This window comes from Adiantum capillus-veneris, chromosome 29 (genome assembly GCF_014529385.1).
Source record: "Adiantum capillus-veneris isolate H3 chromosome 29, ASM1452938v2, whole genome shotgun sequence".
In the NCBI taxonomy this organism is placed as follows: Eukaryota; Viridiplantae; Streptophyta; class Polypodiopsida; order Polypodiales; family Pteridaceae; genus Adiantum; species Adiantum capillus-veneris.
Genome location: NC_140959.1, coordinates 108,282,435 through 108,308,580, shown reverse-complemented (window position 1 = coordinate 108,308,580; position 26,146 = coordinate 108,282,435). Strand labels below are relative to the sequence as shown.

The 26,146-nt window shown below is 41.3% G+C and overlaps 2 protein-coding genes and 1 pseudogene across 2 annotated transcripts; all 3 read left to right on the top strand.

Annotated features, from left to right (window-relative positions):
* Window positions 1-442: 442 nt before the first annotated feature.
* On the top strand, window positions 443-1,471 carry LOC147419723 (uncharacterized). The gene has a single exon (XM_086506285.1). It carries the CDS (start codon window positions 863-865, stop codon window positions 1,361-1,363), a length of 501 nt encoding a protein of 166 aa, XP_086362411.1. The 5' UTR covers window positions 443-862; the 3' UTR covers window positions 1,364-1,471.
* Window positions 1,472-15,177: 13,706 nt separating this feature from the next.
* Window positions 15,178-17,703, top strand: LOC147419722 (uncharacterized). Its single transcript, XM_086505840.1, has 2 exons — window positions 15,178-15,590; window positions 15,660-17,703. The coding sequence occupies exons 1-2, from the start codon at window positions 15,178-15,180 to the stop codon at window positions 17,701-17,703; spliced, it is 2,457 nt and encodes an 818-aa protein (XP_086361966.1).
* Window positions 17,704-19,500: 1,797 nt separating this feature from the next.
* LOC147419721 (uncharacterized) lies at window positions 19,501-20,087 on the top strand (annotated as a pseudogene).
* The last annotated feature ends 6,059 nt before the right edge of the window (window positions 20,088-26,146 follow it).

The following is a 26,146-nucleotide window of genomic DNA, read 5'->3' as shown; positions in this document are numbered from 1 at the left end:
GGATATGCTAATTAGCATATCTTGTATGCTAATTAGCATACCCTGTGCTCAGTGTACAGATTAGAGTAAGTTTGGCATATTAGCAAATCTAGTAAGTTAACTACCATTTCCAAATGCTAACTAGCAAACTGTATATGCTGATTAGCATACTGGGTATGCTGATTAGCGTACTGGGTATGCTGATTAGCATACTAGATATGCTTATTAGCATATTGGATATGCTAATTAGCATATTGGATATACTAAATAGCATACTGGGAATGCTAATTAGCATACTGGGTATGCTGATTCACGTACTGAGTATGCTGATTAGCATACTATATATGCTAAATAGCATACTGGATATGCTAAATAGCATACTGGGTATGCTAATGAGCATACTGGGTATGCTAATTAGCATACTGGGACTGCTAGTAGCTAGCATACAAGGACTGTCTTTTAGCGTACAGGGTGTGCTTATTAGCATACCCACAGTGTTAATTAGAATACTGAGTGTGTTGACTGGATATGCTAATTACCATATCGTGTATGCTAATTAGCATACTTGTGCTCAGTGTACAGACTAGAGTAAGTTTGTCATAATGGCAATTCTAGTAAGTAAGCTACCATCTCTAGATGCAAACTAGCATATTGGATATGCTAGTTAGCATACTCAGCAATTCGAATTAGCATATTGGGCTTGTCAGCATAATGGACTCCAATGTATGCCAGGCCGCACACATAGTCACAACATATCAAACATTTTCTAGCATACATGACATGCTTATTTGAGTCTTTATCCACGTTTTTTGTTGCAGGCCTGTGGTAGTCCCTCCGTGATGTGGGCAGTGTGCATGACACGAAGGGCAAGGGAAAGGCTGTAATGGAGGACCTTTTGATCGAGGAGAGTGATGAGTTGGATACAGGTGAGAACCCTTCGACAGAGAAGGGTGTTGAGCTGGATGCAAGGAGTGAAGGGGTGGATGAGGTCTCCCAACAGATGCCAAATGAAAGCATGAAAACAACGGAGGAAGGCGGTGATGTGAGCAGGAACTCAGAAGATGAAAAAGAAGATGATTTTTTTGTCATGGCTCCTCGTGTGCCAGCGATGCCTGCTGCAACTGACAAAGCAGAAGCTTCTCAGCAGACAGTGGCTAGTGGCTCAGGGGAAACTTTGAAGAATGACAACATAGAAGATGAGCAAGAAGTTGGTGACAACAGCCCTCTCGAGGGTTTTTTGCGTAAAGCTCAGCTGAAAAGAAAAGTTGGCCTTGAAGAGGTACCTAAAGACATTGCAAGCACAGCCTGTGGTTCGGACAATGCTGAAAGCTCCAAAGGTGAAAAGAAAGCCACCCGCTCAAGAGCTTGCAAAAAATTGTGTTAAGACTTATTGCTCCCTACCCGTTTGTGCCCTCACTGTATATGCTAGACCATTTTGAAACCCAAATGCGTATTGTAACTGACATGCATTTTGTTTTCCAATGAAAATGTATTTTTGTGCAATATAGATCTGAGCAGCAGTTCATTGTAATAGTTCATTATAATTTTTGTGTTTTTTTTTAAAACTTGTTCATTTCGTATCGCGGTTTCCCTGCAGAGGAAGAGAAACAGGCATTAATCGTCATGCCTGATGCAACTACGGCCATGCAATGGCAGAAAATACGGAGATGGCGAGTCCACAAAGCCAGGCAGTTAAGGAGACAGAAAATGGAGATTGAAAAACACCTTGAACTATATTCACAGCTTGCCTGTAGTATTATTGAGCGCCTAAATTATGTGCACCCAAGTGGGCCGGTTATTTTGCTGAATGGTATCCTCTACCAGACCTAATATGGGTGCCTAAGCGTTTATGTGATGAAAAAAGGGCTATGGTGCTGGACCTGAACGGTCTTTTGGTGGCAGTGGTAGAGCCTTGCTTTGGTGAAAAGCCCCCGGCATATGCATATGAAATCCTGAAATACGATGTACTTGATAAGCAGGTGTTCTGTCGCAAGGACAACCTTTTTTTTTTGGACTGGTGCCTGCAGTTCTTTAATGTGTTTATATAAAGCACAAGCCTCCATAGTAAAGTCATGAGTATTTGCTGTACTATTTTTAAAGTGCAAGTGCCAAAGATTACTGGGTTTTTTGCTCAAGCGCACTGTACAAAGCAATCTTGGCAGATCCAGAGAAAACCTGTGTTTATGAAAGACTTATCCTTGTTCTGGAAACACACTCCGGGGTACAATGCCCAAAACACACTTATAATCGATAATAGCTTCTACAAAGTGTTTCAGAACCCACCACAAACTTGGCTTGTTACTCCCAGTCTAGAGCACCAAAGTGATGAGCAGAGGGAAAAGTTCGTTATAGAAACTTTAAAGTCCTGGCTTTTTCTTTGGCTGCAAATGGATGATCGGAAAGCATATGTTGCTGATAATGTGTTTGAGACAGGCTGAGATGAATTTTTTGATGCAGTCGTCAAACGTTTGCTTGACATTCAAAAGATGGATATAGAGGCTAAAAGACTCGAAGAAATTCATCGCAAACAGCGGGAAGCTGACCTAGAAGCAGAAAGAGAGAAAGAAAAGCTGGAGAGGGAAAGAAGAGAAAGTGAGCAACATAGTGCCAACCTAGAAGCAGACGAGGAAGCAAAGAGAAAGGAGGAAGCAAAGAGAAAGCAGGAAGAAGACAAACAGCGAGAAGGACAACCCGATCACTACAAGCGCCCTCCGAGGAGGCCTTAAGGGTTTTGGGGGCAGTGACTGTCATTGTAAAATTGAACCCTATGTAAATAATTTGATGCTGGCAATTAATGTAAACAGTTTGATAGTTAGCTTGCTAACACAAAACCAACTTTATAATAAAACTGCATACCCGTACAACAAAGTGGTATATAGAAAATCTAGTGGATACAACTTAAAAGCTGAAGGGCATGCTATTAAAGATTGCTTCATAGCTTTCTGGAGTGATTGTGAACACTTGCCTTGTCCTTGGGACGTGCTCCATGGGTATTTTGATACATCGCCACTAGATGTGAAAGTAGGTGGACGATAGGCTGCTTGTGTTCTAGCTTGAAGGTGTACGCATCCAATTGCTTGTAATATAGTCCTTGCACAACATATGAGCCTCTGTCAATTAAATTGCTCCATTCATCAATGTACCCCTTCTCCACCTTCTCCTTTTCTGCAACACACTTGACCAGATAGAAATCCACATCTTCGGCGTTGGTTAAAGCATCTGGATTTACAGCAAATGTGTCTCCAGAACATAGAGCGCTACTCAACACATCATGATGACCTTCGTATATGAAGTCATCATAGCCAAAGACTTCCTCTGTCGAAACTTCATCTGTTTGCTCAAGTAATGGCTGCGGAATCTGATAATCCCAAGCCTCCACGTGAGCTTTATTGATGCAGCGATTCCACCTTCCGTTCATGCATGCATCACAGAAGCATGCCAACTTTCTTGTTGCAAGGGCAATTGGATCCTGCAGGTTGTGACCACGAATAGCATGAAAAGAGCAAGTTTTTGCCACAATGGAACAATTCCACTTAACTTCCCTGTTAACATCTCCTTCTTTAACCTCCTAGAACACACGAGCACATTCCCTTCCTTTTGAAGGATATGATGCAGGTGCTCCCTGCGATAGGTTGGCCTAGCAATAAGCAACCACATCTGCTACACACTGCAATATAGCTCCATTAGGTTTTAGTTGTTCATGGGTCAAGGTTCTTTTTACAACTGCTCCTGCACCATCATGCTCGCCCTTGCCATGCCCTGATCCAAAGAAGAACCAGCTCATCCCAATCCCTGTGAGTCCACCATATCTTGCAACAAAATAGAAAGGCCTGGCTCCCTTGAATTGTGAGGCCGCACCATCTGACCACACCCAATGTTGTTTACAAGTGGCACCCTCTTGTTGTAAACAGTCACAGTGTATCATGAAGCAATGTTGCACAAACAGTGTGTCATGCACCCTATCATTTGATATGAAGAAGTGGATTGTTTTGACTACCTCCCCTGCCTTGCGGTAGTACGTTATGTGTACAAAAATAGTTACTTGACTAGAGTGCCAATGCATTGACTGAATCTCATTTTGCTCCTTGACGGCGTAATTTTCAGCAAAGTCAACAACTGAGACAATGACATCATCCGGAAAGCGAAGTATACAATCCTTAAATTGTTGTCCTTGCCATCGTGCCACATAGTTATGAGTGATGAAGAGCTTCAACTTGGTCTGTAACAGTCGAAGAAACTCCCAGCACTGCATTTCTTTATGCAAAAGATCTTTTCTTTCTTACTGTTTCGATGCCTGTCTTTTGCTTCTACATACGCAAATACTTTCACATTAATACTCTTACCTGGCTTTGCTGTTTCTAAACAACATAATTCTAACTTCTTTACTCCACATATCTTACAGTCTCCCATCAGGCATTCCCTTCTATGGAAAATTGCATCTGCTGGCTTTGGACAGAGAACGGACTCCCACATCTGTGTGACACCTTTGAACATGTGATGTGAAGCCAGGCAGCCACTGCTAATGTTCTTGCCTGTAGCACAGATATTGCATACACAGTTGCAACATGTATCATGCAGCCCAAAAGCACGAGAGCGCATGTGGTTCAGTGCGTCTTTCAAAAAGGTCATCTGCACATGGTATTCGCAATAGCATGTGTACCTATCCTTCAGCCTCCTGCAAAAGAATGTCTCAAACATCCTCATGCCAATCTTGCAATCTGGATGTTTTTGTTTGAATCTTTGAAAGAACTCAACCTGCAATATCCATATTTGATCAGTATGTTTACTAGGAGAAATAATCCAAACAGGACTATACGCATTGCTACTTAATAGATCCACCATATAAACAAATTGGTGTGTTAAACAACACATTGTATGGTCCTAACATGCATGTAACTGGGTATACCATTGTATACTAAGCATGCTAGTTAGCATGCTGAGTATGCTAACTAGCATAGCTGAGTATGCTAACTAGAATACTAGCTATGCTAACAAGCACAATCAGTGTGTAGTGTAGCATACGAGGCATACTCATCATCATGCTAGTTATCATACTGAGTATGCTAACTAGCATGCTGAGTTAGCATACTAGCTATGCTAACTAGCATACTCATCAGCATACTAGTTAGCATACTCATCAGCATGCTAGTTAGCATGTTGAGTATGCTAACTAGCATACTAGTTGTGCTAACAAGCACAATCCGTGTGTAGTTTAGCATACGAGGCATACTCATCAGCATGCTAACTAGCATGCTGATAAGTACCCGTGTGTAGTTTAGCATACGAGGCATACTCATCAGCATGCTAACTAGCATGCTGATAAGTACTTATCAGCATGCTAGTTAGCATGCTGATGAGTATGCCTCGTATGCTAAACTACACACGGATTGTGCTTGTTAGCACAACTAGTATGCTAGTTAGCATACTCAACATGCTAACTAGCATGCTGATGAGTATGCTAACTAGTATGCTGATGAGTATGCTAGTTAGCACAGCTAGTATGCTAACTCAGCATGCTAGTTAGCATACTCAGTATGCTAACTAGCATGCTGATGAGTATGCCTCGTATGCTACACTACACACTGATTGTGCTTGTTAGCATAGCTAGTATTCTAGTTAGCATAGCTGAATATGCTAACTAGCATACTAGCTGTGCTAACAAGCATAATCAGTGTGTAATTTAGCATATGAGTCATTGTTAATCCACATGAATGTGTGCTAAGAAGAATAGAAGGTATGCTAACTAGAATACATATTGTGTTAACGAGCACACTTATTATGTTGAACAGCATAGCCCGCACACTACGAATGCTAACTAGCATAAATCAGCTTACCCGTTATGCTACTTAGCATTCTCAGTTGTGCTAACTAGCATACTCATGAGCATGCTGAGTATGCTAACTAGCATGCTGAGTATGCTAGTTAGCATAGCTGAATATGCTTACTAGCATACTAGCATAAACCAGCTTACCCATTATTCTACTTAGCATTCTTAGCTTTGCTAACTAGCATACTCAACATGCTAGTTAGCTAGCTGAGTATGCTAACTAGCATACTATTTTGCTCATGTAGGGATTGGGAGTGCGGGGTGGAAAGGGGCTTTCAACGCTGCTGTCGACGAGGGGCAAGCTGTGCTAACAAGCATAATCAGTGTGTAGTTTAACATATGAATGATGGTTAACCACACAAAGTGTGCTAAGAAGAATAGAAGGTATGCTAACTAGCATACATATTGTGTTAACCAGCACACTTGTTATGTTGAATAGCATAGCCAGCACACTAGCATAAAAGGTGTTAAAGTAGCATACATATTGTGCTAACCAGAGTAGTCCTCAAGATCACTAGGCATGCTAACTAGCAGAAGATTTATGCTGAACACCATACCCACCATACACGAATGCTAACTAGCATATACCATAAACCAGCTTACCCATTATGCTAGTTAGCATACTACGAAAGGTAGCTAGCATACTCATTGTGTCAAAGAACATTCTGAGCATGCTAGTTAGCATAATAGGTATGCTAACTAGCATAAAGGGTGTTATAGTCGCTTACATATTGTGCTAGACAGCATACTTATCATGCTAAACAGCATACCCAACATACTAGGAGTGAGACTATGCTAACTAGCACACATGCTAGGTGGCATACATAGCATAACATATTGTGATAACTAGCATGCTCTGTATGCTAGGTAGATTACTAGCATGCTAGAATGCATGCTAGAATGCATACTAACTTATGCTAGAATGCATAAGTTATGGCGCAAGTATGTCATTGATCACCTGAGACTCATCCAGGAGGTGCACAGGGTGTTTTATGTAGCTTTTCCTTCCCACTCTCTTTCGACAAACATCCTTCTTGTTGGGTGAAACACGAGTCTCCTCTGTCCAAAATGTGTAGACCAATTCCTTAATTTCATCTGTGATAGGGCTATGACGGTGTTGCTTGTGACATCTAGCCAATGAAAACAGTCGAGCATTGACACCAGACTTCACCTGCTGTGATTTTGCTTTGAACAAGCTGCGACGGTCGACTTTTAGGACCCTGGAGAATTTGGCAATAGGCATGTTTTCCTATGAATTTATCATCATCTACAATGCTGCATTCTTTAAAAATAGCTCCTCGTTAGAAGCTGGCTGCTTGACGATAGCTAGTGTGTTGCGAACATTGGAGACAATTGCACTCTGCACATCAGCCTCCTCCTCTAAAGACTGATCACGGATTGCCCGAACAAGCGGATGTTGAGCAACAAGATTCCAGATTTCACACTTTGGTTCTTTGTTGAGACCTTCAGTCCTGCTCTTGAAAGCTTTCACAATCTTGAAGGAGATTTTCCTTTTCTCCTCATTGTCGACGGCATGATGTCCTCGTTTAGTTGTCATCTGGTGCTCCCGCTGTTTACGTTTCTTTCTGTCTCATATTTCTTGATAATAGAAAGAGCTGGATGCTGGTAGTCGTGATTCATTTCTTGTGGCTCCCTTCTGTAATGGCTCCCTTCTGCCTCCATTTCTAGTGGCAATAATGTTGCCTGCTGGTTTTCCATATCTGCAAGTCTGCTAAGCTTTGACAACTCAACTTTGAGGCAAGAAGCAATGCGAGAGAGAGAGAGAGAGAGAGAGAGAGAGAGAGAGAGAGAGAGAGAGAGAGAGAGAGAGGGAGAGGGAGAGGGAGAGGGAGGGAGTAGGAACATGGCAAACTGTAAACTGGTTTGAGAGTGAGACAGAGAGGGAGTTTGCACCGCACAGAGAGAGAGAGAGAGAGAGAGAGAGAGAGAGAGAGAGAGAGAGAGAGAGAGAGAGAGAGAGAGAGAGAGAGAGAGAGAGAGAGAACAGAGGCCACACCCCATGTCGTCGTCGTAACTGAAAATAGAGGCCACACCCCATATGGGAGGGAACAAAAAATATATCTTATGGTTATTAAAATTTCAAACTTCACTTGCTCTTTGGTTTTGAATAGATGCTAACAAGCACCTCTTACTAGCATTGTCCAGGACACCAAAAAGCATGACAAGTTAACATGCTTATACCCTATTCAGATTTATTTGTCGCTATATATTCTAAACGTCATTTATGTTATGTGGTGGACAATTATTGCTTTGACATTCTAGTTGTGCAATGATTATCACAATATCTTTTGTGAAAATTAAGGCCCTATCCACGCCCATTTCTATAATATTTTGTATCACTTGACCAAAAGAATGATTTCCTCATGGAATATAAACTTGTGTCTTTAAAAATTTGTTTGCAACTTTACGTTCAACACCCATTCTATTCAATGAGCAGACACATTATTGTGTATGGCCCTCAACGAGGTTAGAGATTAGTGCTCATGTTTGATAGTCACGTGCATGCGATCAAAGTTGATACTATTAAGCAACATTTCGACATTAATGGTAGAGATTTCTCTCTACATCCTCTCACTTTGTGAGAGAGCATGTAAAGATTAAGTGCAATGAAAATAATATAGGAGAGCATGTTTATACTCTTGATCATGAGGTTTCTCGGTTTTACAAGGTTGTTCTATCTACTTCTCATAGGCTTGCTGGACGTTTGTTTGTTTTTACCTTTTTTGAAATTTTTGATGCATCCATAATTAACCGCTTTATATGTACTTCTGTGACTTGGGATTTTATTAGGGCTGTTGCTTTGTGGTAATTTTAGACGTATGACCATTCGTGTTGAGAAGATGGTCGAATCCAAAATGACATGAGTATTTTCTTCAATATACCTTGCGGTCGTATCACTTTGTCAAGGGTATTGCTCATATTTGCTCGAAAATTGGCTTCGCTCGCTTTTCTTTGCTCGTTGATTGGTAAACCTCAAGCAAAACAATGATAAGGTCTACAAAAGTGCGAAATATAACATGATAAGAGACTACGTACAATGGTCTGTGAAATGGTCAATGAGTTTGTAGGATAAATGGCCATCACTTCTAGTATGTTGGTGAAGTCCGATCAATGATCCTCGTGTCTGTTACCTTGAGTTAGTGATAAATGTAGGCGAGAAACCACGTACCATGTATTGAGCTTGATATCTCAACACTCAAATTTTTGCAATGATAGCTCGAAATTGCCTAAAGCTTCTGTGTCCCCAGGGCCCTTGTGAAGATGCTTGCAGCTTGCTCATCCATCATGTATCCAAAGTTGATGTTGTCAACCAAGAGTGTGTTTGTGATGAAGTGGTAGAGCAACTCAACGTGCTTTGTCCTCGTGGGACATTGAGTTTGATACCAATTGTATGCTACTAAAGATGTCAAAATGGACAACAATCAACCTCCGTGGATTCTCAACACGGCTTGACGTAAGTGACCCTTGAGGTCGACTTTAAATTTGTGCACTTGCATATTTTGTAGCCACATTGTCCTTTATATCAACTTTATATCAACCTCAAGATCATCTTTTACATCAACATACCATACCATGAAGCTTACTTAATGCTTGGACGCTTTTGCATACCTAATCAAGGATACCTAATTGCTCTATTTACTTTTTCAAATTGGAATTAACATGTCAATTTTGAATTGAGTTTTTTTTTGGTTTAATGATGTTTTAACACTTATGATTTGAGCGGATTGTCGCCCTAGCAACTATTCTTACCCTACAAGAATTACCACATGCATGGGATGTTGATCTTGCTCGTCATGGATATGATGACCCGTTGCTTGTTGTCTAGTCCCGTATGCAATGGTTATTGCTATGTATCAAGGACCTTGGGTTCCATGCAACCATCATACAACACCATCACACAATATTGGATGCAAAAGAGAATCTTGGCCCTTTGCTACTCTCTCCTTGACATCCTTGCATGGCTGTGACTCTATGCTCTCTTAGGACGATCCAATGCTAGCTGTAGCTCACACCAAGACATCTCTACCAACCTCTACTATTCTAGAGAGATGCAACGGAGCACAAAGAATGTAGGGAATGCTCCTTTGCTAGTTGGATAAATTTGTGTATTTGCATTGAAAAACGGCTAAGAAATGACCCCCTTTTTTGTCACTGCAAGAGGGTATGCTGCAAGGTGTCCGAATATCCTTCACCACACATGAATAACCCCTAGTAGTTACATCATCACTAGGGACCTGAATGTCAAGGAGGCAAAGATCATCCAGGAACAATCCTCTATCACCAGGGCCCTTTTGAGTAAAGTCAAAAGGATTAGCTACACTACTCAACTACGGAATGTCCACATACCCTTCATTAAATATGGATGTGATTTCGTGACTAATTATTTTAAGGTGTCTACCTTTTTCCTTGTAGAGTTGCTAAAAAAAAATCAACCTCGAAAAAGAATTTCAACCTTGCAGCTTCTAAAATGGGCCTCAACGCTATCTAGCACAGGGTCTTAATGACCCCCAAGCGGTGGGATCTACGACCGGAAAGTGTGGGCACAAAAGCAGAGAGGTGCAGGGAAGTCGATTGGGAAAAGTAAACAATGGCAACAAAGGAAAAACAATAACTTACTTTTTAACCAAGTGCGTTCATAGTGTTTCAACAACCACACGCGCTTGCATGGTTAGCTCACAAGCCTCTCAACGGTGAGGTCGTGGGTTCAAATCCTCAGGCCTCATTTGAGCGGTTGACCTTTCGTGGACCCTCCATTCGCCTCGACATTCGCATACCACTTTTCCAGCCGTATAAGATCCCACCGCTTGGGGGTCATTAAGACCCCGTGTTAGATAGTGCTGAGGCTAAAATGGGTAGTCTTTGATGGCCAAGAAGCTCTCAAGGCCCTCTAATCCACCTAATGTACCAAGAGCGGCTTATAGCATATATGCCTAATGTAGCACTCTGTATCAACAAGCCCTCATCCGAACGAGGACACTTCGATCAAGGGAGAGGATGCAACAAAACTAAAGGGAGCAACCCTCGTTTCCTTACCTAGTCTCCTCCTCCCTCATCCTGGACCCCTATTGCTCCCCCTTTTTGAATCCTCAGCTAGCTACTCCATGTTGTATGGGGGGACACGTAGTATAGGGGGAGGTGAGTGGTGCATCCTTCGATTGACTTCCTCTCTCAAAATAGTTTCTTACCAATTAGAAGTACTAAGTGCACAACCCGGAGTGACACTAATGGGAGTACGAGAGCAAGGCTAAGAGAGGTTAGTGTGGGCTTTGTTTATAATCAAGAATTTTTAGACAAATTCTCACAATAATTCCCACACTGTGACTTACCTCAACATCATGAACTTTTGTGAGGGAGGCATTGCATACCTAGCTAGGTATGATTGGGGGCAGGGACTACCGGCCCGGTGGGGGGGCTGGTGGTCCCTTGCCCCCAATCATACGTAGCTACGTATGCGGTGCCTCTGGAGAAGAAGCTTATGATGTTATGCATTGTATGAAAAACACTGAAAAAGACTTCGTTTTCCTACATGAGAGAATTTCTAAATCTTCTTGTGTGATGGCGCAAGGGCACCTTTGTGGGAACCTAGAATATGTTGTCCACATCTTCTTTACTTGGTGAGCCAAAGGTCCTTTTCTGGATCTTTGAGCTCACAAGTAGCCACTTGGCATGATCATAGCCTTTGGCCACATGATCAAATCGTATGGCGTATGGCCACGCGCTTCAAGTAAAAAGCCTCAAGTGAAAAGCTTCACGTTAATAAAATAAAACAAGTGAAATAAAGCCCAGCACTTCGCAGCCAACGTTCGCAGCAGCATCAGCGACGTAGGCACGTCCGCAGCAACCGGGCAGGTTCGCAATTCTGCACCAGCATCAGCGCAGCAAGCAGTTTGGACGTTTGCAGCCACGTTCGCAGCAGCATCGGCGCAGTCGGCAGCAACCAGGCAGGTTCACAATTCTGCTGCAGCATCAGCGCAACAGGCAGTTTCGCACCAATCAGGCAGATCCGTACCAGCACTGCAGCAGTTTCGAGCAATTCAAAAACCATCAGCAGGTTCGCAAGCAATTATGCTTTTTCCATGGGGGGGGGAGAGAGAGAGAGAGAGAGAGAGAGAGAGAGAGAGAGAGAGAGAGAGAGAGAGAGAGAAGAGAGAGAGAAGAGAGAGAGAGAGAGAGAGAGAGAGAGAGAGAGAGAGAGAGAGAGAGAGAGATTATGCCTGTCGAGGCACTTGGGATACGCCATGGGATTAGAGCCTGGCATTCTTTGTAGGCGAGGATTGCCAATGATAATCATCATGATGATGGTATCGCGCTGAAGCATTTTCGCCATGAGAGAGAGAGAGAGAGAGAGAGAGAGAGAGAGAGAGAGAGAGAGAGAGAGAGAGAGAGAGAGAGAGAGAGAGAGAGAGAGAGAGAGAGAGAGAGAGAGAGAGAGAGAGAGAGAGAGAGAGATTATGCCTGTCGAGGTTAGCACCTCGAGAGTCGAGACTCAACAGCACAACACTTTTCGAAACTTAGAAGGGCGATGATGGGTTGAAAGATTTCAAGTACTTGTCCCTTGTTTTGAGTTGCAAATATACAGAGCTGGAAGCCTCGTTATGATAAAGTCTTAGCAAAGTTTATGATTGACCTCGCCTAGAAGAGTGAGAAGCAAACAAAAAAAGTGAGAAACAAGCAACGTTTGATGAAAGCCTTCTGTGAAAGCTATGTCGATAACAACGGCACAAGGAGATCCGCAACACAAGGAGTCGATTCATGCAAAGAGGCAAGCAAGCTAATACTGTTGTAGCTTGCGTTTTACTGTCGAATAGGAAGCGAGCAGTGCTTGAGCCACCCCAGACCTTGACGAGTGTGCGTTTTTGCAATGAAGGACAGCCTCATGTAATACGTAGCGATGGCGATGGATCAACAAAGCGCCTTTTCAGTACCCTCCTCGACTTTCTTCTCTTCACGATGATCATACCCGATTCTGAGTTCTTGAGAAAGGCCGAGTGCACGTTGGATAAGCCATGGGATGAGCTCGTGGCATTCTGTGCAGGCGGGGATTGGCAATGATAATCATGATGATGATGGCGTATAGCAGCGCGATAATACTAATGATGGTTGAGGTAAACGTGGCCATGCCATGTGATAAGGAAAGCAAAGAAGAGCAGCCTGAGTTGATGAGAGTAATCAAGCAAAGTGCCGTGTGGTAGAGAGAGAGAGAGAGAGAGAGAGAGAGAGAGAGAGAGAGAGAGAGAGAGAGAGAGAGAGAGAGAGAGAGAGAGCGAATTACGCCAACTAATCATGCCTACTTTCATAAATCATAGTCCCTTGCCTTTGAATCGTAAGCATTGCCAAGCTTCTTTTTCAACTATTCACATTATGTAACCTACTAATATGGTTCAGTAGCCCTAGAACAGGCCTGTGCCATGAGAGAGAGAAAGAGAGAGAGGATTATGGCACCTAATCATTGATCCATATCTGATATCTTCTGTTTCAATAGCACTAGACCAAACCACAGAGAGAGAGAGAGAGAGAGAGAGAGAGAGAGAGAGAGAGAGAGAGAGAGAGAGAGAGAGAGAGAGAAGAGAGAGAGAGAGAGAGAGAGAGAGATAGGAATATGCCAATTAAACATCGATTCAAATGTGAAATCTTTTATTTTAGTAGGACTAGACAGACCGATGCCGTAAAGAGAGAGAGAGAGAGAGAGAGAGAGAGAGAGAGAGAGAGAGAGAGAGAGAGAGAGAGAGAGAGAGAGAGAGAGAGAGAGAGAGAGAGAGAGAGAGGGAGGGAGGGAGAGAGAGTCGTGCCCGTGTTTGTTACTACTGACTCGATTCTAGATTATGCCAAATGACCATCGATTGAAATCTGATATCTTCTGTTTCAATAGCACTAGAAAAGACCTTTTCCTGTCAGAGAGGATACACAGGATTTTGCAGTTAATCATCGATTCAAGTCTGACATCTTTTATTTCTATAGAACTAGATCAAACCGATGCCATGTGAGAGAGAGAGAGAGAGGAGAGAGAGAGAGAGAGAGAGAGAGAGAGAGAGAGAGAGAGAGAGAGAGAGAGAGAGAGAGAGAGAGAGAGAGAGAGAGAGAGTGAGAGAGAGAGAGAGAGAGATTCATGCCCGTGTCTATTACTGTTGACTCGATTGCCAGGTTCGTTACTTCCATCCAATCTCCCTATATCATCCTTGGTCCTATTGCTCTAGCACGTATCCATCGCACGGCTTCGGTTTCTTATAATTTAGACCACAAGTGACAATATCCCCTTTTTGTAACTTCTGCATGCCGTGCACTGTTTACTTAACATCTTCAATTTATGGCACTTCACTATAAGATGAAATGTTTAACTATTCACATTCCTTTTCTGTAGCTCGAGCCAAATATCGGCGTGTAGCTTGGACAATCCGAAAACATTTGTACCACATTCCAGGTCGGTAAAGCACGGCATTTTAAATTGCAATCATTGATGCTTTATCGATTTATTTGTTTTAGAATTTTGTAGCTCGGTTCCTTCAATTTTCTTTGCTTGCATACTGCTTTTATAAGTATACAATCGATGACGACCAACATCCATATATATTATTTATACATACAACTTTTTGACTAGTAAACACAAGTAGTATATTGCAATCATAAATCCAAGTTTTTGCATCTTTACTTTTCACCTAAACAATTGATGCCATGATGTATTTGTCCTCATTTCTCCTATACTAGGTATCAATATGAAGTTCTCAAGGCCTACAAGGTTACAGTCCAAGCGTCATGATGCCAGGAAACGAACTGCAGCCAAGTTGAAAGCAACTCACCGTCCATATGCTAGGTCATGGTTTGAAATTACTCCATTATATAAAGATTGGATCATGCAATGTGACATCCTCGCTCACAATCTAGAACTATGTCCTTCTTGCGCGGTGAAAAACCTCACGTACAACGACAAACGAGGTCGTCAGACAAATGAAATAGACAGTCCTGCTGCACTCACTTCAGTATTATTGTTGAGCGCTTTGGAACACGCATAAGTCAAATACTCATGGACGACGTGTAGTTCTTGTAAAACAACTAATTCCCATCAAAGATATATTGCCATTCATGCACCTGACTACATAGAGCGTATTCTCTCTGCTCGACAAATACACACACAACTGCTTAGCATTATAGATGTATCAATCAGTGTGACAAAAACTACACATGCAATAGCATGAGGATCACTAGAGCGGAGATCATTGCTAGATAACCCACTAATATTTTGGTCGAGTGCTGCTAGTCTACACTCTACAAGCCATCAGCTATCCTCCTCAAGCATTTCAGATGTCCTGGCTTTCAATATCAAGAACAATCCCATATTGCAGAGATATAAGTGCATGGCCAAACGACCACACAAGAGAATAGGGTTGTGCATATTGTCTCAAGAGGTTCTAGGAGAAATAATTCGTCGTCATTCAGAGGTACAACCCTTCAACTTGATGGAGCAAGCCCAGAATGAAAACAGCTTATCAATTTTGGAAACATTGGCTGAGCCATCAAGATGGCACGCATATACTACATACGACACGCATGAGTTTGGTTCCATACAGCTCCGTAACGGAGATATGCTTCTCAATCGTGTTGCTTCCTTCATGTACAATGGCTTGCCAAGCCGGATATCAGATTTCAAAGACATCACAATAGAGTCAGCTCTTTTTCCGTTCTTCTTTCCTTATGGACATGGCCAGTACAATGGGCAGATTCGATTCAGTGACTATATTCGAATGAGAATTCACACCCTATTCTCTTTGTATACATTGTAGAAGCCATACCTCCTGCTAATGTACCAGCTGAAATAGGCAATTTTGATCGCGAACAGTACAACAACCACCATTCTACAAAGAGATATTGACAAGTACAAAAGAGCACACAAGAATGCAAACGACGAGGAAGCCATAAGGAACATATTCCGCTTCAATCTCCCATCGACAATTGCTGGCAGTCCATCCTGGCATAGGCGTTCATTAAAGGATTTGATCACCATGGTTGATGCATGGGGTTTGCCAAACATATTCATTACTTTCACAGCTGATGAAGTCACCGCCACAAAATGGAATGAGATCCGTACAATCGAGATGATAGCTTGGACATTCAATGCTGAGTTCTCTTGGAAAGATTGTCCAGTTGAATGTGCATTGCTCTTTCACAATCGATTAAAACAGTTCATGAATCGCTATATCTTACAAGGAAACCAGATCCTGGGCCGAATCCATCACCACCTTGTAAGGTACGAGATCCAAAACAGAGGGTCCCTTCATGCCCATGTCATCCTATGGGTGGATGAGAACGACATCGAGCAAACAGCAACAAAGATTTCTGCTCATATTCCTGTTTCACTTGTTGATGACATACATGCAAGCACACTTCGTGAGCTCATCCTTAAGAAACAAATGCATGTATGTCGTGATGCATGTCACGTCCACATCCACAACGGCAAATGCAAGCACGGATTTCCATACGACATTCACCCAAATCCTTGTCCATCTCTAGATTCCCATTCCTTGAAGTGGATGTACTATCGGCCAACTCATGATGATCGGAATGTGGTTCCGTACCATTCAACTGTTCTTCTACTTTGGGGCGCTCATATGAATATCCAACGTGTCACAAATTCATCTTTGTCGTATTATCTACTCAAGTACACAATGAAGACTGAAGATATTGGACCATTGAACATATCTGCAGAAGCAGCCACCAAATTGGGTTTGGAAGGCCTCGACAAGATTAAACTGCAATTGATAGCTGCTGCTCTTTTGACTAAGCCAATTTCTTCCACAGAAGCTGCATTGAACTGCTTACAGATTCCAATCATAACAAAAAGCGACGATGTATTCTACATAGATTCATCGCCTCCAGAACTCAGACAACATATCATGTCCAAATCACACAATATTGTGATGCATCCTGTTGACTTGTACTGTGCTAGACCAACCACCCTTGAAACCTTGACATTCTTTGAGTACCACAAAAACCACATTATCGAAAAACGTCGGCAAACTGCACAATCTACACCTTTGCTGGACAACTATGGCAATGCCATTAAACACCAGAAAAGATTGGTTAGGTTCACCTCATACCATCCAGGACACCACACAAAAGCCTTCTTCTACAACATCTTGCTACGTCATGTATGCTTCCGAAGAGAGACAGAGCTTCTATCAGCTGATAATACAATGGGCTCTTACTTCGTAGAGTGTCAGACAAGGGATTTGATCCAAAGTAATGAGGACTTGGAGATGTACATTACAGAGTACACACAAAGAAACATTCTAGTCAGTGAACAAATCGATCAGCTTGTCCGTATGATACTTCAAAAAATTGCATTGCGAAGATCAAATGAAACAATTACATCTTCAACAGATAATGACCCAGACATGGACCACCATCGAGTTAAGTCACTAGCCATATTGAGGGAGTTCGCTGCTATCAATGACTCAGAATTCACAACGGAACAGTTCAATATATACAACAAATTGTTGAATGCCAAGAATGGCTTGCATGTCGTCACGGGGACATCGGGGAGCAGAAAAACACATCTTATCAGATATTTCCCAGACATGGACCACCATCGAGTTAAGTCACTAGCCATATTGAGGGAGTTCGCTGCTATCAATGACTCAGAATTCACAACGGAACAGTTCAATATATACAACAAATTGTTGAATGCCAAGAATGGCTTGCATGTCGTCACGGGGACATCGGGGAGCAGAAAAACACATCTTATCAGATATTTGACATATGAATATATCAGAGGAAACATGAGCGTCATACTTGTTGCATCGACCGGAGTTGCAGCAACAAGACTAAGCAGCATTGCATCTACAGTCCATTATCAATTCAAGATACCGACAAGAAATCAATAGTATCCTCTCTCTATTCATGAAACCGATGAACGATATTTGGATATAAAAGAAGCAGATATTATAATCATAGACGAGCTCTCTATGTTAACACGGACCACTTTTGACCTTATCATAAGACAGATTGTCAATGTAAGAAGCGGCACATTGACAGATCCCTTCAACAACACATGTATTCTCTTGCTTGGTGACCTTGCACAGTTGCCTCCAGTTTGTAACCACGCACGAGACCTTTGTGAAGCATGCCATATCACAAGCTCGGTGCACTGGCTGCATGCAACTTTCTACAAGATGTCATGCTCCGTACGACATGCAACGGACCCTGAACTCCTCAAATTCTTGACCATTATTCGTGAAAGAAGACCAACCACAGATGAGATCAATTGTACCTTGGGAGCATGCATTATAGACGAATCACATGTTCATGACTACATCAACGACTCCACTACAATAATTTGCACTCATAGATCAGACGTCCAACACTACAACAACCTTGCCTTGAATAAGTTGTACAATCAAATTGACATTACAAAAGTTGACCTGAAGACGAACGCAGGTAACATAAATGTACTTCAGCAATGGCTCCTAGACCCTAAGTTCAACAAGCTGGACTCGATCGCAATTGGGGCTTGTTGCATGATCACTGAAAACATCGACTTAACAATCGGTGCAGCAAATGGTGCAACATGTAATGTTGATGCCATAACGCATAACAACGAAGGTCAACTTATATGTATCGTCGTTCTCATTCATTGCACCGGTAAAAAGATGGCACTTCGCCGAACAAAGCATAAACAAACTGCAGTCAATGGCACATGGTTTCACAAATCCACATTCCCCTTGACACTTGCATATGCCATGACTGGACACAAGGCACAGGGTGCAACAATTTCTACCAAAGTTCTTCTTATCTTCAGAGATGCATTTGCACCGGGGCTTGCATACGTCATGTTATCGTGCATCACAGATCGGCGAAATCTCCGAATTCTGAATCTACCTACTCCTGATATATTTTGCCCTGTTCCACTCCATGTTATACACGGAAGTCATTAAAAATGTTTTGGTGGCTAGTCAATCATGTACTCTAATAGTTCATAAAATTTTCATATGCCTTTGGTTTCCAGCATCTGTGCAAAAAATAATCTATAAACATATAACTGATGTCTCAAGAGTTCTTCCATTTTGATCTTTCGAAACTGTCATTAACTTGCACTGCACTCTTTGTAGCGTTATCTTGCGCTCTACTTTTGTCTCGATTCTTTTGCACAATTCATACAATTGGTTTTTCCAGTATGAACTTCTAACCATGTCACTTGCAGGCAAATCAAATAACGAAGAGAATAAAATGAGCAATTCAAAGGTATACTGCTCTATAAACCATATCACATTATGATCCTGCAATGCACACAAAATACTGATCTCATTTGTATAACCTTGCAGAGACTTGTTACCCTTTTCAAGCAAAACATTGCCTCAAAGAAAAAACCCCAAATCGAACCACGTCAGTATCCAACAGAGAGACAAATGCATCTGCTTAACCTGGCAGGTTGCCGGCCGGACACTTACGTCAACGGTTTTGCAAACTATGCTGAACTACGATTGTTAATAGACAGATCCGTGAAGCAACTCGAACAAAACAAGAGCATGGGTATTAAAAGAGCAACAAGTTAGCTCTACACACATGCAATTTTCACTTTTTTTTCCTTCTTCTCATTGCTTTAAACATTAAAAAAACATGCTTTTTTACAAGAAATACAAATTTGTTTGTCCCTTCTAATTCTCCTTTTTTTTCTAGGTCTAATGAAAGAGATCATTTGCAAACTATCTATAGAGATTGACGTGCCCGAGGATCTCATGACAGTCAAGGATGGTAATCGCCTGCTTCAATTGAAGACACCAATAAGGCCCTACATTCTTGAGATGTTGCACTATGGCTACGATGTCGCGCTCGAGGACCTCTTAGATACAACGAACAATGACGCAAGTGAGATCTTCGCAGGCTTCAAGAAACAGTGCAACGACGAGCCACCATCAATTACAGAACAAAAGCTGACGTGGCAACACAACAAGGATGTTTACAAAGCACGCTTTGGAAGTGACTATCCATACGCTTTCATCAACATCGACAACCCACCCACAGGTGACACCACCATGATTTTTTTTTTCAAGAAATACCCCACTCAATTATATAGTCTAATATTCTCAAGCTTCAGCATGCAAACTTGCATTAATCCTGTTTCTTTCTTTCTTGATTTTGCTGTGCAGAATAGGACAACAAGCCTCAAGTTCTGCTTCTCGACCACGACAATCAACCGAGCAAAAAACAACGGACATTGAATACACCATCTACTCCATCACATGCTGCCAAAACGGACGAAAGTACATAGGTGTCACAAAAAATTTTGAAAGACGAAAGGCAGAGCACATTCGACAACCACCTTCAAAAATGCGATCCGACGTTAATCGCTACCAACCATTCGAAGAAAACTTCATTTTTGACATACTTTCCGTCTCCAAGAATTTACATGTAGCACGTACATTAGAAAAAACATTCATCAATACACATAGTAGTACATGTTCATTTGGATATAATTTTCTACGAGCTCATCCCCCTCACTGCAAAAAATACATGTTCTTGAAACAAAAAAGAAAGATCTAAATTATCCTTGTCGCTTTCGTGCACGTCTCAATGAAATCTGATTTTTTTCTGTCTGCTAACACAACATCTTTTTTCCTTCAGATGTTAAATGTCAATTTCCATATGTGCTACTCTATTCTATAGATGTTACGTAGCAAGGCCCACCAAGCAAGACTAGTTCTTCATTTGGTGTGTCACTGCACATTAGCTTATTGTCATGGCTTGTCCTTCAAATTGCCTATATTGCTTCATTGATCCCTGCTCGATACATATTTTTTGGGTCTATTTTGCATTGCATTAATTAATTAGAGCGGTAGATTCTCTCTCCGACTTTCATGAAAGCAAATCTTTTGACAATGCCCCGGTTCCCACACGCATAAGCTCCTCATCCTTCTCTCCAACGTCGATGCTCTTGCCCCTGCCAGCTGCGCACATTTGGACCCCTCCTCCGAGTTATCGCATACAGAGCATGTGCTCTTGTTCCCCATTTGAGGCCAACCCTCCCTCTACGAACGTGCCCCACACGTCTCCACTTCTCATACCCTCCCTTGCACAGATAGATGCAGACTTGTACTGGGGTCTTGCCGCCCAAAGAAACGAGAGGGAGAGAGACAAAGAGATGCATCGCATCCGCCCTGGCACATTGCAGGCCATTGTGACTCAGAAGCGCAACAGGGGAGGTGGACAGACACAGGCAAAGAGAAAGCTAGAGCGCAAGCCCGCGCCATCTTTGAAGATTCCTACAAAAAGAAATAGGAAAAAGATTAAAGGGACATACTTTTGGCTTCATTGATCTTGTGGCCCAAGCACAAGCTTCTCTCCTTTGTTATTCTCCTCACCGTCATCTCCAATATCATCATCCTCAAGTTGATCCGACCTCCGCCTGCTGAGAAATATAGAGTGCCTTGTAGTCCAATCAATGAGTGGACTCATTGTTGTGCTTTTGCTTGTGTTTTATTGTTTCTTTATCTCCTTGTAGGGCTGTATGAGCTCTGTAAATAGGGGCTAAAGTGGCTTCAGGTATTATTCTTATCATTTGGGTTTTGGCCTGGAAGAAGTAAGTGCAAGAGAACTTAACTATTCTTAACAGATATATTAGCCTGTTTCATTAACTATAAAAGTTTATAGCTTTTTGGATGTTTTTAAGGATTGTAGAACTTATTAGTTTCAGATCAATTTATTTTTCTCTTTTTGAATTGACAATTATGGAGGCACCTATGGATTTGAGTTTATTTGCAATCATATGTGTGTGAGTGCTTGTATATGTTTGTGTATGTGTGCACACATGCATTAATCCTTTTATACGTGTGTATGTGTATGTGTAGTGCACATGTATTGTGAGCATTGTACTCTACTTGAATGCTCAACTATTGAGCATATTTGAGCTTACTTTCATCACATTTTTACCTCAGACCACTCCCTACATGTGTCTCTCTCCAAACCACTTTGTGTACACTTAATTTCCACCCTCATATCCATAATCTTCAGGTCCCAATAGTCATTGATCAACTTACTACAGAGCATATGACATGTATCGTTTCATCCCATCTGTCAAGCTTGATCTTCGAGGATAATACTCTCTCTCTCTCTCTCTCTCTCTCTCTCTCTCTCTCTCTCTCTCTCTCTCTCTCTCTCTCTCGCGCGCGCACGCGCATGCGCGTGCACACACACACACACACACAAAAGAATATTCTTACAACGTTATATTTATATATATATATATATATATATATATATATATATATGTGTGTGTGTGTGTGTTTGTGTGTGTATATATGTATATATATATACATATATACACACACAAACACACACACATATATATATATATATATATATATATATATATATATATATATATATATATATATATATACATATATATACATAATATATATATACATATATATATATATATATATATATATATATATATATATATATATACATATATATACATATATATATATACATATATATATATATATATGTATATATGTATATATATACTTCCAAATATGGTGGAAGAAGCAAAATCTAACTCCCTAGGTACATATCAAATTGATTGGCTTTTCATCCCTTTCCCTCCAAGGAGTAGATCATTCTTGGAAAACCCAATCTTCCAAGTCCTTTGGATCCATTTGCATACCTTACCTGCCAAGCCTCTAACCCTCGGGCATTCCAAGAATAAGTGGAGTAGGTCCTCCCTAGCAATTCTGCAGCCCGAACACCTATCGCAGTCGATACCTCAAGCTAAGATCTTGTCACATGTTGGCAAGGCTCCCTATAACACCTTCCATAGAATTGCGGTAGGATAAGATTTTTACTAATAAGGGCACTAGGTCCCCATCAAGAACCTAATGCCTACCATTATGGTTTGGAGGAACTTCATTGGCATGTTGGTTATGCTTTTGTTTCCCATATATTACAAGGTAATTCTCATTAGACTCCAAAGTATGATCTTTTCAACCCCATTATTGGAGAAAGTCTTAACAAGCTTTTGGATATCATGGCTGGCTTGTAGTTACTACTTTCTTAAATGGTGACATACTTGAGGAAGTATATGTAACACCCTCACGATTTTGTTAAAGTGTGCAAATATAAGAAAGCTTCATATTAGTTGAAACAATCTCCTTGCTCTTGGTATAAGAAATTTGTCACTCATTTGGTTAAATAAGGCTTTTGTAACATTCCAATGGCAAGGTCTTTGTTTGTCAAATGTGAGGGTGATGTATATCTCATCGTCATTTTGTATGTAGATGATTTGTTGATTACTAGTCTGAATTAGACACACATTGTTGAATTCAAGCTTAACTTGAAGCTAACTTTAAGGCACTCAAATAATCAGGTACTACTTCTTTCACCATATTTGACAAGCAAGGAACCGCCGCGTGTTTGAGGGGGATCTGGCTGTGGCAAGCTTTTGTGGAATCTTACAAGAGAGCAGAGTGACGTTCCACATTATCGAAGGCAAACAAGCCTCAGAGGACTGGTCTAGAACAATACATGTCATGATGACATCTTGTAATAAGTAAAGCCTTGGAGTAGTCGTGGTTTCTTTGTCAAGCAGAAAACTTGTAATCCTTTGACCCTCAAGGCTCGGTCTGAGCTCAAGGTTGGTGTATATTTCTGCTGTTCTTAATAATATCCACTCACAATTGTGAGTTTTGCAAAAGAAAATAAAAAATGAAAGACTTAGGGCTTTTGCATTATTACTTAGGTTTACATTTTAAGCAATGATGGATGTATTATTGCTTTGTATTAAGAAAGATACATAGAAACATCACTATGTGAGTTTTTTTCTTGAGGACTGCAAAATTTTTGCTACTCGAATGGAAACAATTTTAAAATTGAGTCTTCATGATACTAGAGATCTTGTAGATGTCACTCTTAGTTGTGTATGTAATACGAGGGTGAGATATTCAGTTTGCAGTCTCATAGGTGAACAAATTTATGTATATCCCAAATCTAAGCATTGGTAGGCTATCTTTTGCTATTTGAGTGGAGCTTTACATCTCGGGTTGTCTTATCCAAAGGGGCGATCACTATTACAACTAGATTTGCATGCATTTTTGGACACAAATTAGGTTGATTGTTATGAAACACGAGTGTCTACAAGTGGTTTGTATTTCATGCTTGACAGTTCATGCATATCATGGTTGAGCAAGAAGCAACCTACCATGGCCACTTCTAGTTGTGAGGCCGAGTACATGGTAGTCTTCATATCTATGGTTGAGTGTGTATTGGCTCAGATGCATTATGGATGATCTGGGTCTTGAATAAAAGACTGCTAACATCACGTAGAATGCCTTATGGCTGATTTGGGTGTTGGATAAAGCATTGCTAACATAATCTACAATGACATTTGAAGCACATTGGCATCTGAGGATCCCAGGTTTTCTTGCTCACACAAAGTACATGTTAGTGTGGATCTTGATTCACCCCTTGTAATTTTTATTTTAAAAAATGCCCACATTTATAATGCCCTCATTATGAGAAGAAGCCATCATGCGTAAGAAAAATCACTCACCAAAAAACCAAAAATTCAAACCCGGTCTCGAGTTGGACATCGGAATATTATGGACAAATGGTGGCTAGAAAGTGATAAAATAATGGCTTATAGATGGTCGGTTGGTGGGTGGCTGGAAGTCTATGGCCGGTGGCTAGCATTCAACGACCAATGGACGAGTTTGAGGAGGACTTGTTTACCTAAGGACGGACACACATGGGTGCATGGGAAAGTTCTACTTGAATTTCTCTACACAAGGGCAGCTACACACGAGTGTCTTTCATGAGAGAGAGCAACCCATTTTGGCCTATAAAAGGAGGTCTCTTCTACGCACAAAAATGATCAAAGTGGTGAAGGTGGTGAAGTGTGTGTGAGGTAAAGCAAGAGAGTGAAGCAAGGTGGGATTTCCATTAAGGGTTGCTAATCCCTTTGTAATTACTTCAAGATTGAAGTCCAAAGCCATTAAGTGGGTGCTTTCCCATGGATGTAACTCACATTTGGATGAACCACATATATTGTGTGGTCTCTCTCTCTCTCTATTATCTCTCTTGTGTGTGAAAATTATCTTTCTCCATTAAGTAAACCACTCTAACCTCTATTTAGATATGCCTTAATTCCTAATAGTACATCAAGGTGCATTATCACTATGTCAAGGAGAGACACTCAATAGGAGGGATCAACTTGGCTCATGTGCCGCCATAGGACAACCTGGTAGATCTGGTCACAAAGGAACTGCCTTGTGATAATTTTTAATCTTGCTGCAAAGATTTGAGCTTTCTTCCCTTTGTGTATTGATCATTTCCTTAGGGCATGGCACTTTCCTATATACTATGTGTCAGCTCTTGCTCACTACATTGGTCTCGGGGGGCTTTTATACCATATATGTGATAGTGATGTGTGTGAACACATCACTACCACATACTAGTGATGTTTTCTAAGTGCATGAGAACACACTTGGGATCATTGGGGCACCTTTTCACTCACTAGAAGGTTTTTTTAATAGAAATGGACTATGAACATTGAGAACAATGGAATTTAGAGAATTGTAGTGAGCATTTTTATGAGAATACTTTGAGAAAAATAGAGAGAGAACTTGATTAGAGGTAGCAACATAACCATTATACTTAATTAGCTTGTCATGAATAATATTTTTCAAGAGAAAGAATTAGAGAACTTGACAAAAATTGAGTACCAGATTTATGTGGAGCTGGTCCCCCCTCTAAAAGACTCTTGGATTATAGCTTCTCCCATAAAGAGAGACTTGGTACAAAAAAATCTTTGTGTTCCTTGAAACCTTGACGGTGCAATGAAGGTAGAGATCTTCATGCACCACAATAATGCCCGTAACTTAAATGAAAGCATTAACTTTTCCCCGGCCTCAGCCCCAAGACCTCAAACACATTCAAAGGTGGAGAGAGCTAGCAAGGAATGAGGGTAGGGAAGAGAAAGAAGAAGTATTCTTCCTAGAAAGAAGTAGTGTCCTCTCATACCATTACTTATAGAGCTTAACATAGCATAGTAGCGTAGTAATAGAGAAGAAGAAGATGGCAAGCATAGCATTGAAGCATGGCTCTTGGTTGGATTTTCATTCCATAGACAAGAGTGTTGGTGTAGGCTCTCAACTTCTCAAGCTTAGAGAAGGAGATGAAGTTCTTGCACTTTCACAAAGTGAGAATGTGAAAATGAGTGTGTGAGAGGGTGTATACCCCTCAAGCAAGCCTCTTGCTTAGCTTGGTCGACCCCCCCTTGTAGCTCAAGCTTGATTATGATTGGACCACTCTAAGCCTAGCCAATCACAT

Excerpts from the sequence above, each read along its gene's own strand:
- LOC147419722 (XM_086505840.1), top strand. The coding sequence starts at position 15,178 with ATGGCCAAACGACCACACAAGAGAATAGGGTTGTGCATATTGTCTCAA. Across the intron at positions 15,591-15,659 it reads ATTCACACCCTATTCTCTTT|TACAACAACCACCATTCTAC; the intron begins GTATACATTGTA and ends GATCGCGAACAG.
- LOC147419723 (XM_086506285.1), top strand. The coding sequence starts at position 863 with ATGGAGGACCTTTTGATCGAGGAGAGTGATGAGTTGGATACAGGTGAG.